The sequence below is a fragment of the Atta cephalotes genome (assembly GCF_000143395.1).
Source record: "Atta cephalotes unplaced genomic scaffold scaffold00014, whole genome shotgun sequence".
Classification (NCBI taxonomy): domain Eukaryota; kingdom Metazoa; phylum Arthropoda; class Insecta; order Hymenoptera; family Formicidae; genus Atta; species Atta cephalotes.
In genome coordinates this window covers 4297267-4317622 of record NW_012130078.1, presented here as the reverse complement: position 1 = coordinate 4317622, position 20356 = coordinate 4297267, and the positions used below count along the sequence as shown (strand labels likewise).

Below are 20356 nucleotides of genomic sequence, written 5' to 3'. Positions count from 1 at the left end.
TNTATATACCTATATATATATATATATATATATATATATATATATATATATATATATATATATAAGTTACATTGAAAGATTCGACCATTATAAGCATTTTAATTTCTAGTATTGATGGTTATATGATAATTTCCATAAAAAAAGAAGAGATAATGTTAATAACATTGTGTAAGTAGCCTTAATATTGTTTTCTTGATTTTCTTGATTTTATTTTAGTATTGTTTTGTTATTTGTACTTTCCTTCCATAGAATGCCGTTAACAAGAAAACGCAATATTAAGAAAAAAATATGCAAAAGTGTCTTTATACAAACAGACATCTAAGAGGTTATAAAGAACCAGTTATCCATTCATGCAACTGCAAGAAAGAGTAAGACTTGTATAGTTGTGTTATGTATCTTTGACAAATGTGATACAATTATCTCCCTCTACTATTACAATTGTCTTGGAGGTTGGAATGGTTTGGACAAAAATTCCTCATAGTTTTTAATCAAACATAACTTTTCTAGTTACATAAAAAAATTAAACCAAAGAAAATTTTGTAACTAAATAAATTTTATATCTAAAGATACATATTTTTTTATTGACAATAATATAAATGTTATATTATTATGTTATGTGTTATAATATAACTGTTATAATACTTCAAAATCAAAATGTTTAACTTTTCTTCCCGATCTCTTCTATATTAAATATTTTTACGGCTTCTCTGTATATAATTTTAGATATATTTTCTGTAGCTTGATCTAATGTGTTAGATGATATTTCATTTAATTGATATATAACAAGTAAACAGTAAGTAAAAAAATTGTCGTGTTATAAAAGTGTATTAAGCATATTTTGTGTGCACTGAAAAAAGATGATTATAGCTATGAAATGTTGAATGAAATAATTTCAACCATTAAATGTTTAGAGTAATATAACTAACAATAAAAATAATTTTAATTCTTTAAATATTTATTATAGTATAAGTATTACCAAATAGTAATATTAAATATTTATAAAAGTAAAATTATGTTTAGTTATACTACTTAAATATTCGGTTCAAATTATTCGACATTCAGTAGCTATAAACTCTTTTTTCAGTGTGTTCTGTTTAACAAAAATACAATCAAAATGCGTAAAGTTATGATGTCAAAATAGACAAAAATAAAATTAAAGAACAATACATTAAATAATTGCACATATAAATCACATATGTATTACTATATATTTAATAAGTTGATATAGATTAGGAATCTTTATGTAATGTAAGTCTAAGTTCCTAATAAATATGACATCCTAATAAATAAGACATTTTAAAAGAAAAATCTTCTTAATTTTTATTATTTTCAACCTGTAAGCCAGGAAGGAGGCTTGGTACATGCTTTCTATCTTATACTCACAGATCCATACATTCTTGCTGTTGACTATTCTTTTTTAAATCTATTTTTTAAACATACTGATCTTAATATACTCATATTCTCTTGCGCGCATGCACGATATTCTTATTTTTTGTATATACAATAAGGCAAAAATATTTTATCATCAAACAACAAACAAAGAAACCTTTTTGTATAAAAACTTCAGCGGAATGTTTATCATTTATTGTAATCAAAATAAAAATTAGAACATTAAACGTATACCTTAATTATATATATGTATACGTTTTTGTGTAATTTAATCTGTCTGTTTTTTAAGTGCTATAAAATTTAATCAATAAAAATAAAGACAACGCAAGTTGTCTAAAATTTACAGTACAAACTTATCTTTTTAAAAAAAACATTAAAAAGGCGCTAAGAATATACGTGTTTCTCGAATAGAATTTAAGAGTAATACGTTACGTTATCTTTTTATTATTCTAAGTAGTAGTTTTAAGTAGTAGTTTTAATTCTCCTTCAAAAATATCTTATTGAAGATCCTCTTATTCAAATCCAAATAATAGCAGCATTAATTCTCTGTCAAAAATTATTACTTCTCAAAAAAGTATTGAACATTGTAGAAACATATTGTAAGTGATACTATATTTGTTATTTATTTAACTCTAATGATATGTATTATGCGTATAAAAGATTTGATATCAACAATTAGCACCAAGTTTAATTATCAAATTAAATAATATTAGCTCTAATAATATGAATCATTCATATAAAAGATTTGATATCAACTGCTGCCAGTCCCAATCATATCAAATTAAGTAAAGAATATAATCCAAATGGTACTATATTTAACTTTGTACAATGAAATCTAAATATATATATCATTGTATTCCTATTGAAAGATCTTCCAATTCCGATCCAAATGATTTTAATTCTTTTTATATGAAATTTTTATATCACAATTTATTCAAAGACATTTTCTTTTCCAATCAAAGTAGTTATTTAATTCTCTTTCAAAACATTATTCAAAAAAATTAAAGAAGTACACAACAAACACTTGGCACTGCTAGTCACAATGTAACAAAATACTAAAAACGTGAATGTAATATTTAGAATAAGAAAAATAAGAAATAACGGGAGAGACACATGACACTACTATATCTTCTGATTATGTACATATAGGGTGTTTAAAAATTCGTGTCCGCGAAATATAAGACGTAATATTTATGGAAACAACTTTTTCGACAACATTTTCTTTTAATAAAGTTGCGTCCAATAAATAATTTTGCTTTTTTTTTATTAACTTCAACTTGCTCTTCTGCAAAAACTTCTTATCGGACGCAATTTTGCTAAAAGAAAAAATTGTTTCTTTTAGTATCACGTCTTGTACTTCGCGGGCGCGAAGTTTTGAAACACTCTGTATATATGCAAGTGCATTTCCATTTCTATTCTCCGCGGATCCGTCTCATTCGCGCTCGCAATTCGACGATCTCGTGTAAAATCAATCCGGGATTGTTCCCAATGAGTGATAATCGCGGAATAGTACATGTGACGTACCCTTTCTTTTAGAGACATTGTCGAAACCTTTTAAATTGCTCATTCTCATCTCCGTATTTATTTCAGCGGATGGCTGTCGCCGAGATTGTCGCACATTGAACAATGTGATGTAGCAGTGGAAAAAGCGATATAATTGCATCTGACAACTCCCAATAGATGAATTAATGAAAAGCATTAATTTAGAATGCTTTGCGGTTTTCTTGTGAAAAACCAGTGCGCGCGCAACTCCCATATGCAATTAACGAGTCGCAGCAATGGGGGCACAGAAATCGCCGAATAAAAAGAAGAAGGGCACGTTAGCTCGGTTTTGTCAGGCCTGATCCAGAGCAAGTAATATTATATGCACAATGACGGTCAAAGCACAAAAAGATTCGGCCGCGACGAATATACATGAGGGCGGCTTACTGATAACGACAGCTTGCCAGAAATGACAAAAGGCAGAAAGGGTACGACGGAAGACTGGAAAATCTCAAACAGAATTGAATGACATTTCCTCTACCGTTCACATTCCATGTTTTGCATGTTTATCATTAATCTTTGTTATCGATAAATACATAATATTCATTTAATAAAGAAGGAAATAATTATAAATTCCCTAGATATCTTCGACATTTAAAAAAGAGTGTTATTCTTTCTTTTAATTATTATGTATTTTATTATTGTATTATATTATTGTACAAAAGAAGCTAAGACTTACGGATTATCTTCTTTATATGTCTTGATACATTATTAAACGCCAACGTTTCGTGAACATTGTAGTACATTTCATCAAGGCGACAAGCAACCTGATACTGAGCTGCTTCTCTGAAAGATTCCCTTTATGTATGATTTAACAATATATCAAGACACGGAGATAATCCGCAAACACACAGAGCAACTTCTTCTTTGAAGAAAATACCTGTGGAAACGTCAGAAACGTTTATTATGTATAATTCTTATTAAATAATTTATTAAAGATAGATAAATACATACATATTATGTTTAATTATAAACATTTAATTGTAACGATAAAATTTCTTTTAGAAACAAAATCTAAGAAAATTTACTTTTTTTTTCTACAATTATAATTTAATAAATGTAAGTAAATGTATATAAAAGAAATTTAATGATAAGTTAATTTCTTATTCTAAAGATAATCCGTTCGATCATTTCGAAGCTTTCTTTTGCGGGAAATCCAACATGTATCGTTCTTCTACCAGCGGATTAAATATTCTCGTCCTTAATTAACAAAGTAAAATTCGAGAAATCTTTGAGAACTTTAAGAACATAGACTAATTATTGACTTTCCTTCCACTCTCTTAATTGCGGATAATTTGCGGAGTTGTATTCGCGCGAGGATTTGCACGGTAGCTCTGCATTTTATCTTAAAATAAAAGTTCTAAGTGATGTACTTACACACAAAACACTCGAATAATACTATCGACTGGTAAACATGCTTCAAAATGTAATATGCTTTATAATTTTTGTTATTGTTTACGAAATGATAATTGATCGTCATAAAAAAGTAAATATAATATAAGAAACAGAGAATTTAATTACAATCTTATTCTTTTTTAAGACACTTTAATGTGTTGCGTTAGTTTAGTTTATTTAATAATTAAAGTTTTTCTAATAATTCGGGTTCAATTAAAATATATTAATAATAATAATAAATATAAAAATAATAAAAAGTTTTTAGATCTAACACAAGTTTTTAGAACCTTTTAGAGCCATACAAGTTCTTCAACGTGTATAAAAATTGTCTTATTCATACAAGTCACATTTGTAATTGTCGAGTTATATTAACACTGTTTTCTCTTATATCAGCTTGTACCTATTAAATCAGACAAGCTGTTTATATAAATTTGTTTAAATTCATTTAATTAAGTATATAAGTTGACAATTATCTTGATCAATTTTTTTTTCAACGCAATGTTTGACAAATAAATTAATAACTTTGACTTAATACATTTAATTACTGTATGATTTGTCATTAATTTAAGTAGAATAATTATATATTTGAAGGGTCTAAAACAAGAGTTGAAATGTCTGTATTTTGTCTTATTAAATAAACATGAATTTTTGTATACGCTAAGAACTTGTGTTGATTCTAAAAAGCTTTTTTATTGTATTAGTTTATCTAAGTTAATTTTTTTTCGCATGTCGTATTAATATACATATAGAAATGGTAGAAAGAGATGAAAGAAATTTTAAAAGAGAAGAATAAATATAACGCAAATAGAACAACTCGTACTCGCGATTATTTTATTTATATAAATTACATTTTTTATTTATATATGTTGATAATTGAAAAAGTTGCGTTGACAGAGCCTCGTATTTGAGATGAAGTTGATGTTGGTGATAGCTGACGCCAGAAATTCATTATAACTTTAACGGACTAACGATATTGGTGATGCCAAAATTAAATTAAAGTATATAAATAAAATATATTTCTAGGATGTTTTTGTTAGCAGTGATATTCGATACGATTTTTACCTAATATAAAAATATAAAAAACTTTTACACAATATACATATATACGCAATTCATTAAATATTTTTTAGAAATTACTGCAATATGTATGAATATTTCACAATTCATAGACGACTCGAAATTTCGAAAATTGCTGAAAATTTTGGTGGCTGAGAATTTGCACTATGCAACAATTATTTATAACTTTATTAATAACTTTTGTTAAAATTCTTTCTATTTTATCAATATAAGTTTGTTAAATTCAATTATGATTATTTTGAGAGACCAAATTAAAAATATAAGTATATCGCTCTAAAATTTCTCAATATTGATCGTAAGTGATACGAATATTTTATAAAGATATTAATAGTGCTATTGAATATTTTATTTTTTTAATAAGATAATTATTTATCATATATTTATTATTAGTTGTTAGAAATGTTTGATCTATATATAAATTTGAAACGATCCTGTAAGATTAAACAGTTTTATTGTTTTACGAAAGAAATCTATTTATTTTTTGCAAAATATTACAATTTTAATAATATTAATTACTTATAGTCAATTAAATACATTTAATTGTAATAGATTTACTTTAGATTTTAGAGAATATAAAGATGATATCAAACTTTTTGACTTATACACACTTAATAAAAATAAATATATTTTCATAACTTTCTTATAGATACAATATTTACGAAAATTATATCTGTATTGAGTGCTGCTCATTGTTGCCTACATTTTAGTGTAGCACTCCGAGTCAAAGATACTTATGGTACAAATGTTCTGCTTTCATCTGTATTTTCCCGGCAGTAATGCCGTGTTTACGTTCGCTGTAAATTTGCTCTCCCTCATTAAGGTGCGAGCTGCAAACGGGGAAAAAATGTTGCGGAAACCGTCCGTGAAGGTAAGAATTGTAACGTCTCTGTTCCATCTTGCGAAACTGTGTTTAAATGACGTAAGAGTGAATAACGTGTACAAACATACGATTGTTCCGTTTGACCAAGAAATCATCGAGGTACGGAGGCGAACTGTTAAATCATGGAAAAGCAATGTGTTTACCGTTATTATTAACGGGAGAATCATCTGTCAAATCTTCGTACTCGCTGATCACGATCGCTAGTATAACGACGACTATCTACGATGAACCGACCGATGACCGACGTTGATCGATGACACAAAACGGATATATTAAATTTCATTAAGTACTAAGTCACGTATGATTTTTTTAATTAAGTAATAAAAGAGGGAATTGCATGGGAATGCAATCTACTTTTCGATATCGGTTTTTATAATTTACAGTAGAATTTTATCGTAAAACTTTGTGGTTTTTCGTTGGCCGGAACTCGTCTCAGAATTCATTCGAGATTTTGTTCTTTTGACTTCGATATTCCCTTTGTAAATGGCTACATATGTCTCGAGAAAACGTTAACACTTTGCCGTATGAAAGTTATGTTAGACTATCGCTTTTCATTTTTTGTTGGATGGTTGAATTGCTTGATTTTCTTCGCCGGCTCGACGGTCGTCCATGAGAACGCAACAGAAATCGATGTCGCGTCCAGAATCTTATCGCGACCTAAGAGATACTTGATTTTTCCGGAAGGTTGTAATTTTCAGGTAAATATAATATACATATAAATTTATAAGAGTTTCAAATATGACCGAAGTTAAATTAGTGCTTAATAATATTTCTATGTAAATACTCTTCTAGTTATATAAAATACGCGGCAATTATAATTAGATTTGAAACGTAATCGTAAGCTGAAGCTGTAATAATATTGTCACAAATTAAATTAATTATTAATTTAATACTACTAACCTCTTAAAACATTGTAAGGAATTTATTGCGATAAACCTATCTCAGCCAAATAATGAGATATCAATATCTTTGATCGTATTCGATGCTTTTTTATTTATTTGATTTATTTATATAACAGTTTTGTTTAACTTATTGTATATATTTAAATAACACTAAAAAGAAAGACTGCTTAATATTCATAATTATTTTTAATAATTATTTTTAATTCACGAATTTTTCTAACGATTCTCGTCGTGATTTATAAAACATTTGTAATATAAATTTCATTATACACACACACACACACACACACATCACACACACACACACACATACACACACACACAAAATATATTAACATAAAACAATTTTTACAAGTTAAAATTAATATTTCAGAATATTTTCTCACAATGTGGAACGTTCTTTAAGCCATTTTAGGCAAGATTGCATTAGAGATCTGCAGAAAATCAAACAATCATCACGTAAATTCAGCCAAGTGCTTCGCAAACGTTTTGTATGCTTTTGAAATTCTATTGCCTCTTCCAGATTTCGGTACACGGATAAAGTAGAAAAGTAAAGCGTCGCTCGTGCCGTCTGCAGACTGCGAAATTTACGCGAAAAACTGAATTTGCACGTGGATGTTTTGTGTATTTTCCAGTTAGTGTATTGTCTGACTATTGGAGCATACGGCCGAGATGGTGATTTGGTGCTGGGACTGACAGCTGCCTTAGCCTGGGAACTTCCGAATAAGGTCAACTCAAAGATATCGAATTTGCTTCACCGTAGAAGCCGGAGCGTCGTATATCCAAAAATGGAAGCTTTCTTGCAATCGTGAGTGTCGTGCCGTTATTCCCTATTTTTCAATCGGCTTTTCCCCCGATCTTTCAACATGTATTCGAATTGACGAGAAGTATATCGCGGTTGAATGCATCTGAAACAATTTCAAGCATCAAAAAAATCCTTTACGATGGAATAAAAATGCGAAGAGACGCGCTTTATCTATTATTATCGACCATTAACCATTAAACATCGATGAAAACTGCATCGAAACGATGCGAATCAATAAGTATATCAGTTAGAAAATCGATTTAATTTTATGGATGTAACTTGCGACACGATTCAGATAATGCATTCTTGGCGTTTTATGTGACTCGCGATGCGCGGTTGTTACGCATTATGAGGACGTAATTACTTTTAAGTGCGATTGCGAAACGAAATTGTTTCGAGCGTAATTGTTTTCGCGTAGCAGACGCTCCGCCGAGTTGGTCATCAAAGTTTATGCTTTTAAATTAAATTTCATTGGCAGCACCGGCCTCGACGGCAGATCCTGCGTGATGAGGGCACTCTGCGAGGCAGGCCAGCGAGATCCTGTCCAGATAGGCACGGGATCCTTCGTCCAGGAGCTCCTTCACGCCATTTTTACGTAAGTAAAGACCCCGATTTCCTTTAAGAGCATTGAATCTCTTTCGAAAGTTTCCGACATACGCACATCCCTCACGAATTTTAATTTTAGTTAACTGCTGATTCAATTCTCTTAATTAAAAAACGAATAGAGAATTCGATTGATAAGACGAGTAATAAGACTTCGGAATTAGTTTAGCTGTACATAACATCAGCAAAACAGCCAATATCAGTTAAAACATTTTCTTGTAAATACGTCCTAAAATCATCAATTATAAAAAACAAAACAAAATTATTTCGTTTTTAAGGGGATCTTAAAGTTTGCATTTCCGACTAAATTATATAATTTTTGTATAACAATTACTTTTTTCCTTTCTTATTAATTTAAAAATTCTTTTCCAAGATTAAAGTATACGCATTAATACGTGTCTGTGAAGTGAAGTCTATGCTAAAAATAACAAAAAATTTCGAAATTAAAATCTTTACCATTTCTTAGTCTAATATGGCGCTTCAGAGCTATCATGTTGTGAAAACATTTGCATATAAAAACTGTGCAATCTGTATTTAACGAAATAGTCCACAAATTAGTTTGAAGTAATAATATGGAGTTCTTAAAATTAAACTTAAATGTCTAATTAAAATGTAATTGTTATACAAAAATTTATGTGTATATGGCGTGCGTGAGATATTGATGTAGTGATGTATCACTACATCAATGACATGTAAATCGTTTGTATGTAAGTGCTATTTTCAATATGACTTTAAGATAGCTTATGCAGCGCAATTATCATATTTTGCTGCAGTTTTAAGTAAATATATAACGCTTATGGAGTAAGTGAATCCAAATTAATTTTTACATAACAATCAAGGCGAACAGAAAAATTAAATAACTTTTAAATCAATAAGAGACTTGTGCTCAAATTTGACACAGATATTCAGATGTAGTAATAGAACAATATATGATATTTTAATATTAATAATGTTTCAAGTGTGACACATACATCTTTAAATCGAATTCCAACCGTAACTCTACGACGTACGATTCTGTTCGCAGATTGCCAAAGGATGGTGCCAAATTCGAGCGGTCGGCGGACCACGCTTACGATCGCGCATACGAAACGGGTGGAGACTGCGAACGGCTATACCCCACGTGTCAGCACTCCATTTATGACATGGACTTTTGAAGTTGCAGCAGAAGCTACGACAGACCTCTCACCGCGTCGTTCGAAAAACCCCGTCGTCCCACAAAACTACAGAGTGTAAATCTGATGGGAAACTTGCGGCGAAGTTTCTCTGGCAGCCGTCCTATTCCGCGGTGATTTTTCTGCTTGATGTTACGGTGGCTTCGCGCGTCGTTTCGTGACGCATTGGACTGACGACTGATAAAACGGTCGACCTGTTGTATTGTTGGTTTATCGTTATTACAAACGTTTCAAACGCCGATTAAATTTGACTTTGTCGTTCTTTATTGAAAGAGAAGAGACACCACACGAGAGATAAATGTATCAAAATTTGTTCGCTCAATGTATCAAAATTTGAGTTTTGTATATCTCTTATTTAAAAAAGATTATTTATTTAAAATGTATTTAGCTTAACGTATTAATTAAGTTATATTAATATTATTTTATTACTGGATTAATATTTATAAGTAACGTATGGCAATAATAATAATATTGCGTACATACAAAATTGGTTTATGATAGATCTAGATAAAAAATCACACAATATACATGTATTATATAAAGTATAACATGAAATATATAATGTTGTAATCAATATTTCATCCGTTTTTTTTATATTGCACATTGTAATGACATCTTCACGAATATTGCATTTGATTAATTGAGTTTGCAAATATGTCATATATTTATGTAATTTTTGATAATAATATAAAATGTTTTGCCAGCTACTATGCATGTTGAAAGGCTTTATATTGAAGAGGGCAATAAACGATTATTTAACATCAACGACAAATCCGAGATTAAATTCAGAAAGTTTGGCGCGAGGCTCTCGACCCATGAATATTCTATATCGGTCATTACATTACTTTCGCAACGTGTAATTCATTTCGGCGCGGTTTCGAATAATTTCACGACGTTTTGCATTAATAAAATGGTCACCGGGTTCTCGTCGATTTATGGTTCATTTCTGTAGAGTGCTCCGACGGAGCGTCCGACATGGTTGATTCCCTCCTGCTTCTTTTTTTCCTTTTCATTGGAAATAAAATATGCCAAATATACTTTCATAGTGTAACGAACGTCTAATCGATATGCATTCAGTGAAAATTTTGCATTTCCTCGTGCGAGCACTTCTTCACAGTTTTTCATTCGTCGGTATTTGTTGCGCACGAACGCGACGAACTAGTCGCAACTATAAGCACATAATTGTATTTACTTAATGAAATTCTGCCGCGTAACTGTAAGCTTGTTTATTAACAATGTTTAACAAGATAGCCCGGCGGTCACTTGACGTAATACTTTAACCAACAACCGGAAAATCCTAAGATAATGACTCGGTGTCTGTTATAATACGTGGCAGTACCGCGTAAAAGTTATTGTCCTCATCATGAAAATTGTAAAACGGATATTCTCGAAGATGAAATTTTTTACTGTAATTCGACTACAGCAGATAGTATTTATATTTCTAATATTATATATAATATGTTATATATAATATGTTACATTTGCGTGTATCCTGCTTTTGTTGTATTCACTCGATATTAATTTCACGATATACATTATAATATATTCGGCCTAAATTAGATTGCTGGTATGCATCTGATTCGATAATATGCCACGTGCTCAGTTTAGTACTGTAATTATTTTAACCGGAAATGTATATTTTACCGAAGATAATTAAATTATTATAGCAACGTTTGCTGTGGGCTTTAAAAACGTATGAGAATAGTTAATAATGTCTACATAGTTAATATTATGTACATATTATTCGCGGAATGTTGAATATTTATTATGCGAGTAAACTGAAGAAAATTTACAGTACTTTACCAGCCTTGTGCAATAAATTAAAATATGTTTAGAAAATATACATTATATTTTATCGACAATAATTCGAATCAAGTTAATGCTTAATTAGTTCATAATTTACTTTAATGTAATCGATAATCAATTAAAATGTTAATTTGATAATTATTCTTGTAATTTATTTAATACTACTAATCGTACTAATTATCGTACACTGTACAAGTAATAATTTCAGGCAATTGTGATTTATTAAGTTATTATGAAAGAGATGATCTTGCTAGATTTGAAAAAATACAATAAAAAGGAAAAATACGGTTGAAGTGAAATGAACATAATAGAACAGAAACAAATAACAGAACATTGCAAATAAATCTAACACAATGCATTTGTATTCTATTATATTTATTTACAATAATATTATATTTGTTGTTTACTTCTATTATTTATTTATTTCACTTCAATTGTTTTTTTTTCAATTAAAATATACTATTTAGGCAAGAAATATATTCTCGATTTTATTATCCAGCTGTTTAAATTAATTTACGAAACAATGCTTTTATGTGAAGTATTTTAAGTTTGATAGCTAAACTAATTACATTACGTATATTGTATAAAAATTCAAGCAATTATGATTTAAGTATCAAATATAATTAATAAACTAAATATTAAATCGATTGATATAAATCAAATATGCCTATTCGAGCCAACACAGCATGACAATGTGAAGATTGGTTTATTTAAATTAACAATTATAATCGCAGATGTTTAGATTCTTGTCAATTGCTCCACGTAAATTGTTAACAAAATTCAATCATCTAGGAATACTAATGTAATAGCGATGCCATCGTATTTTCTGATATTCATTGAAGTTATTAAGCTGTTCATGCGTCGGATGTCAAGTCTTATCTGAGATGACTGAATTTTGTTAATAATTTGGAGCATTGAAAAAAATCCGAAACAAGATCGAAACGTTTACGATTATAATTATGTTAATTTAAATAAATCAATCTTCACACTGTCATCCTGTGTTGGCTCGAATACTCTAAGTTTTCTTAAACTTCTCTATTTTTCTCAAAGGAATAAAGAACAGAATAAAATTATTCTCCACTTACCTATCGTTAGAACAATAATAAAATACCGTTGCTTTTCGACACAGACAAATACAGTTCGTTAGCGTTTGTTCTCAAGAGCAAGTAACAGTTATACATTCAAGCCTATTCTATCGTTAGAACTAGCATTTTAGCTCCGCTTTATAGAACATGAAATTTTCATGCCGCGATGCTGATTAATCGTCTTCGTCATTTTATTTTACTCTGCATTTTTGTGCGTCGCTTTGAAGAATCGACAGTATCGTCGATGACGTTTTCGAACGACTCGCTAGTAAGATCTGGGAGAAACGTCGGAACTAAGTATCTGATATTTCCTCAAGGCAGCAACGTTCAAGTAAGATAACTTTTATTCTACACAATGACAGATGTATTTCAATAAAGAAACACTCAGCTCTCTCGTGGAAATGGCGATTATTATCCTTTTCGTGTCAAGTTTCCATTTGCAATGTATAAACTTTGAAAATGTAGAGGAGTGTAAACGCACCTGTTACACTCGTTTCCGAGATCGGGGATCCATTACTAAAATGAAATTATAATCTTCGTGCTCTCTCGTGTTTTTTGTGCGAACGCACCAGACAAAGTCGATATAAGCTTATGGAAATTTTGCTTGCGCGAAGTTGTATATTATAGCGCTACATAAACTCTCGATACAGTTTAGCTTAGGAAGTTTCATATGCTAAATGAAACGGAACTCCCTTTATGCGTAATGTTTGAAAAGACTCTAATAAGCAAAGCAACATGAAGTAATAACAAACTTTGTAAAAGGAAGGAATATTGATCCGTATGTAATTAGAATATAATTAGTTTTAAATTAATATGTAAAGTATATGTTGCCGCCGAAACACGCGCACTTCGAATTGCAAATATTAAAATAATTTGTAATATGAGTGAGGACAAATAATTAATATACTTTACAAAAGTAATTAATCAATAATTAATAATCGAGAGAGAGAGAGAGAGAGAGAAAAGAGAGTTAAAATCAAATATTACTTATTATTTGCGATTTAAGGAAATTTAATTTAGCATTATTCTACTTGTCCACTATTATTACGCAGCTCGTCTTCTGTCTAACCATAAGCACGTATTCAAAGCCCCAAGGAATGTTTACCATGGGTACTACTGCCGGGCTTGCGTGGGAACTACCCTACAGAAATACTATGCTGTACGGGAAGCCAGCTGAGGTTTATCATCGTCGGAGCAGAAGAGAGCTGTATCATAAAGTGGAGCTAATGCTAAGAACGTGAGTAAGAAAGGCGGATAAAGACAAGGAAGCTAGAGAGAAGGGCCGTGTTTCCTCTTCTCATTTCGTATAAATTACCGACAACTGCGCGACCTGTATACCAAAAAAATTTTGTAAATTATTTTAATAATATGGAAATGATGTAGAAACTTATCTTCGGACACAACGAAGAAAAATATGAATTTTTATTGGTAACGATTATGATATACTTCGTCATTTCGTAGAAAAATTGAATATTTCATCATTTTATTTCTCTGAGTCTATTTCATTCTCTTCTACCGATCAGATTTATCCTCTTTCTCGAGTGGAAAGTCCTGATGGAAAAATGGTAATTCTATCGAATGCGAACGAAGGGTGAGACTTATCGTGAGATTTTTGTTTCAACGACTTGTCGGGCAAGTTCTCTGTTTCTCGGTTCACGAAGAAAAATAGACGCGAGCCATTATTGGAAAGCTGCCTTCTCATCTGCGTCGCGGAAAACGCTTCTGTTTCCCAAAGCGAAACGTTTCTCATTTAGAGAAACGGATTCGATTCGGAGAAAAAATAATAACGTGTCGGAAATTTAAAATGGGTAGTCACCCGATAACTATCAACGTAATCGTTTCTTTGCGCGAATTTAAAAATGGACCCTCGTAAAGCTCCGCGTGCATGACTGTAATAAATGTTACACTTGAATAACTCAAATGATTTCGATGAGACACGTGGGACGAATGTATTTCACGGTCGATGAAGCGACAGGGAAACGCTCTTAAATGGTGGTTCGAGCGACGAGCGGATTAAGCGGTGTGCTTTCATCGCTCGAGGCCGGAAAATGGTCCCAAAGAAACGACGATGATTCAGGTATAACCGACGACGCATAATACCATAAAACCACGCTTGCTCGGTTACCCTAGTATTTCCAGAGTTTCACCGGACATTGTTCAAGTGCTTACGGGCACATTAAGCGTGCAGATTAAGAGACTTCTCGCAATGATCGCAACGTTTCGTGCTGTTTCGAGCACGGCTATTCTATGTGATGGAAATGAGACTGAAAACGGTCGGGAATCACGCAATGAGCGATCAACAAGGGAATTCCTTTACTCTTTTAATGCAGAATTACTCTCGATATGTAAAAAAATTAATTGAGTCGTTCTTGTATAACGATGAGACGAAATTACAATCGTGAATGAATCGATTAATCATTGAAACGAAAAAGAACAATCGTCGATATATACTTTTGTTGAACGCTTAATAGAAATAATTTGTTCCTTTCCGGAAACCCTCGGGAGTTGTTAGGAGCAATTACATTATATCGATTGAACTGACTGATAATTCCATTTAAATTGATAACATGTGTTTTGATGTAATTTCCGACTTAATCAGATTTTCAACATTACAAGCGTTTTACTGCGCTTCGCCGCGTATCAAATTCAATTATTATGGTAACCGTGACTAATACTACATGATATATGTAAACATTGAAATTCCGAAACGTTCTTGATCTAAATCATTCTAGCAATTCGAGAGGAGAAATAAGGGAAAATTGCTTTTCCGCCTCGCTGACTCAATCAATAAGCCTTGCGTTAAAAATACAATATATAAAAATTGATTCATATTCACAATTATCATATTCGATTATTTTTCTCATATTTGACTATGATTGGTCAATTTCTTATGGCTTAAGGTTTACTATTCTTAGACTAGTATTCAAATCCCGAAACGCAATAGATAGTAAGCTTTAAGTCTCAAGAAAATAAAATCCAATTGAACGTGAAAAGGATGATCGACTATAATTAATTTCTTAAAGCTTGATGGCTTGCTATCCTATTGTGTTTCGGAAATCGTTCTTATTTCAAGACTGTCTTATGTAGTGTCTTAAAACGCTAATGCGACTGTGATTGGTTTATGACATCTTAAGACTGTACTTAAGATGGTATTAAGTATAAGAATCAACTATGAATACTGGCCGTAGACACTACGTTAGAAATTCTTAAGTAAAATATATTAGCAACCGCTATACAACACAGAACTTGCAGAAACATTCGTAATATTTGCAACATTTGCAATGTTACTGCAAAATTGCTGGAGCGTTACAATGTTGCTGCAATATTATTGGAATGATCTGTGCTATATGGACGTTTACACGTTTGCTTTATCTGCTTAGTCATTCAGGATGTTTAAGATATAATGAGATTTATGAGATAGATACGTAAAATAGAATAAGATTAGATAAAATGAACCGCTTCCGAAAGATATCTATTTCATTCTATCTTAAGCGTTGGCCCACCATATTCCAGGGCATTTCAGTGTCTAATCTCTTACTTGAGGTTCTCTAATGATCTTTATCTCGCAGCGCCGTCAAACGTTGATATTTCAATGGGAAGATATGAATCATGGTTGTTTGATGCTCAATTACGTCTAAGAAAAATATACAGGATTATTCGGAGAATGACATATACGTGCCATTACGACGCTTTATTTCGCGTCACGCTGGATAGTCAAACTTATCGTTGGAATCGCGTGGTTCTATATATGCCCGAGACATTTTCGTCGAGTAATCCTCGGAATTAAAGGGGACCATTATTCATTTTGATTACGTAAGATTGTCGTTTCATCCGTCATCCAGTCGAAACGAAGATCAGCCCTAACAAAACATGTGCAAATATAAAAGTTGCAAGAAGAGTCTTCTCTCTCTTTCTTTTTATTTTCACCGTCAATCCATTCATCTTTCTGTCAGAACTCTATCAAAATCATCGAATACAACAAATTCTAAATCTGACGTCAATATATCGTCACATTTCATCAATATTTATTTATTATTATGATCCAGCCAATCAAAACTCACAACGAAATCCAGTTTGATGAACTTCGACAATTCGGATATTAAGGATCTATCTAGAGAATTTGTTACGTCAAATTTGGGACATAAAACAGCACCCCTAGTTCGTCGATCACGTACGTGACGATGAAATTCCCTTCTCGACATAAATCAAACCGTTTTGCTTAACTGGACCGAGGACCATCGGATAGACACGTATCCTACGTTCACCACAGTGGCAACCCTCAATTGAGATATATTTTCCCGCCAACTGCAGACGCGCGTTATACACACCAGTAAAGTTTCAGTTAAGAGTCGAATTGTGGGGGTAATCCGGGGATGACAGAAGCGGCGGTTACTCTAATTTAAATTGCACAGAGCTGTAGCGTAATTGCCGGTATTTGCTCACACTGTGGGAGAGGGTATACGGACCGAAGGGGACTACGATGCTCGGTTGTTTAGCAGATGTGCGACGAGGAGCGAGGAGAAACTCATTGTAAACCACCCCCGGGTTCACAGTGCCGCTCGATTTCGTGGTTGGTAATATCAACACGCGGTCCCCTCCCTTTTAACCTCCGGTATTATCGCGAACTTAATGAATGAACCGCTGGCTCTTGGTGAGCTCGACAACGATAACGAGGATGATAATGATAAACGATCTTTGTTCCTGCTCCGAATCTTTGTCATCCCATCATATTTAACCTTCTATCCTTCGTGAAGCCAGGGGAAGGATGGCAAGGCCTGCGTTCTCAAAGCAATCTGCAAGACTGCCGGGCGTAGGCGCGAAGACGTCGGGAAGGGAAGCTTTCTAGAGGAAACTCTACACGCTATATTCACGTAAGTCGTGAATTAAATTAACTCTCTAATAATAAGGTTTTTTAAAGGATATATGTGATAAAGTGAGGTCGAGTCTAACATAATGCTCTGTTTTGCTCATTTTTCATCTAATAAAAAATGAAAAAATAATAATATGAATATAATGTATAATATGAATATAATGTATTATATAATAAGAATAAATAATACTTCTTCCTCTATTTATTTGTAGATGAAAAAATATACCTAAATGAAGAAGGTCAAATTCGATCAAAACGAATATTAATGCTCTAATAATATTTTTGAATAAATCTTACAACTTCCTACAAAAAATTTAATAAAAGTTTAACTTTTACTGACTTTAAATAATTGTGATAAAACAAAAAATGCTCTAACTGACAAAACTGTAGAATCACATTCGACTCCGATCTTAAAAGGTTAAATTAGTTTTTGATGTCATATCTTCTTTATAGATTTTTCATTTTACTGTATCATTAAGACTGATTGAAAAAGACGTATACTAGCTATTAAATAAAATAACAAATTAATGATTGCAGTCTGCCTGGAAGATGGTACGACATCGATCCGATGACCGAGTACGAGCGAGCGTATCACTTGGGCGAAAATTGCGACGAGATGCACGCCAAGTGTCCAAGTGTCTTTTGAATTACTGCAATCAAGCGTGATCGTCTTACGCGGACATGAAACGAGCAGTCACGAAGAACTCTCTTTACTTTTTCCAGCCCTTCAAATTACTGGAGCGCCTGAATTGCACACTCACAACGGGCTAAGATTTATACAAGCAAATTACAATAAATATTAAAGTGCTGTTTTATTTTAAGCAGCATAAAAAGATTTGCAAAAATAATTAAAATTATAGTGAGCTACTGCTGAAACAATTTCTTGCAATTCCAATTTCAAATATAAAAATGTATGAATAGAATTTTTTTATAACATAATTAATAGAATTTTTTTATTAATAGAATTTTTTATTAATAGAATTTTTTTATAACATAATTATGAATGAAAAATGTAAAAAAGCCCATCAGAGCCTACATCAGTACGGATGCACAGAAAATTCTTTATTTTCGTGTAATGTGAATGTAACAAAATGAATAAAATATACGTTTCGATCCTTCAATTCGGGTCCTTATCAATAAAAAATATAAATCGAAATTATATAAATAACGCAAATTCTAAGTTGATGATTTCCGACAATTTAGTTCGTTCTTCTTTATCCAAATTAGCTATGTAATGAATAACCCAATGATTATCAAAACTATTAACTTACGTATACAAAAAATAATATAAAAACTTACATAAAATAAAACCGAAGTCATATATTGCGTTACTAAATAGAATTACATCACTCCCCAGATTGTCAGATTTGCTGTGTAGTCATTCAAAAGAAACATGAAAAATTAGAGAATTATTAAAATCATTTGTGAATTTTAATTATATCAACAAAGAATTAATCATCAACATGATTTTGAAAATGTATCAAGATATTAGACGAGGAAAAGGTACTTAATAAAAGACTGATTTTGGATCCATATAAAGCAACAGAAACAGAATCTGAATTTACATATTCTTTAAACTTTAAAATGATACGTATTCTTTAGACTTACTATACATTGTTTACGGAATTGTGACGTTGATTTTTACTCTCTTTTATTCTTATTTTTATTTTTATTTCAATAACTACATGACTTTATTATTTTGACTCTCATTATATTTGTGATTGTTGACACTACAAAACCTTTACGTCGAGTCGCGAGAAAACGCTTATATGTAAATTGATATAATTAAAATTCAGACAAATGATTTTAATAATTCTCTAATTTTTCGTTTTCATGTTTCTTTTGAATGACTACATAGCAAATCTGACAATCTGATGAGCGATGTGATTCTATTTAGTAATGTATATGATTTCAGTTTTATTTTATGTAAGTTTTTATATTATTTTTGTATAAGTTAATATTTTTGATAATCATTGGGTTATTCATTACATAATTAATTTGGCATTTGGATAAAGAAGAATGAATTAAATTGTCGGGAATCATCAATTTGGAATTTACATTATTTATGTAATTTTGATTTATATTGATAAGGACCTGAATTGAAGAGTCGAAACGTATATTTTATTCGTTTTGTTACATTCACACGAAAACAAAGAATTTTCTGTGTATCTGAACAGCTGACGTAGGCTCTGATAGGCTTTTTTATATTTTTTACTGATGAATTCTTTTGAGCCTCATTTTATATATTTGTTCATAATTATGAAATTAATTTTAGTTTTATTTAATTATATCAGAAATTATCAATAAATATATCGAAAAATGATATGGCAAAAAATAAATTTAATGCATAAAGCAATAATTTAAATTTGTATAAATAATGATTTGTTATTTCAAAATGCATTTTAAAAACATCCGTCATAAATTTCATTTGTCAGGAATTAATCTATTTATATTTTGCATTAATCTATTGGGCCTGTCTGTCTCTTTCTGCACAGTTTGCAAAGTCACAAGCCGTGACTTCTTAGAATTGAAGCGTTCTGAGTAGCTGTCGCGCGGTCTTTTTAGTTGAGTAGAAAGGAGGCAAAATAAAATCGCGGTGTAAAAGCAAATAATATAGTAACCGTAGCTATGTAATAAGATCGACAACTATGTCGACAACAATGACGTCAGCAATTCAAATTATGTAGTCGATGTCATTCTTGGAATTTCCTCGTGACTATCAAATTGCTCGAATTACAACAGAACTTTCGATGCAAAAAGAAAAGAGAGAAAAAGAGAGAGACAAAGAAAGGAGAGAGAGAGAGAGAGAGAGAGAGAGAGAGAGAGAGGA

At 31.3% G+C, this 20356-nt stretch overlaps 2 protein-coding genes across 2 annotated transcripts; both read left to right on the top strand.

Annotated features, from left to right (window-relative positions):
• Positions 1–6807: 6807 nt before the first annotated feature.
• Positions 6808–9747, top strand: LOC105617798. Its single transcript, XM_012199352.1, has 4 exons — positions 6808–6981; positions 7821–7993; positions 8469–8585; positions 9618–9747. The coding sequence occupies exons 1-4, from the start codon at positions 6808–6810 to the stop codon at positions 9745–9747; spliced, it is 594 nt and encodes a 197-aa protein (XP_012054742.1).
• A 3075-nt stretch (positions 9748–12822) lies between these two features.
• Positions 12823–18172, top strand: LOC105617797. Its single transcript, XM_012199351.1, has 4 exons — positions 12823–12987; positions 13709–13893; positions 17411–17527; positions 18064–18172. The coding sequence occupies exons 1-4, from the start codon at positions 12823–12825 to the stop codon at positions 18170–18172; spliced, it is 576 nt and encodes a 191-aa protein (XP_012054741.1).
• The last annotated feature ends 2184 nt before the right edge of the window (positions 18173–20356 follow it).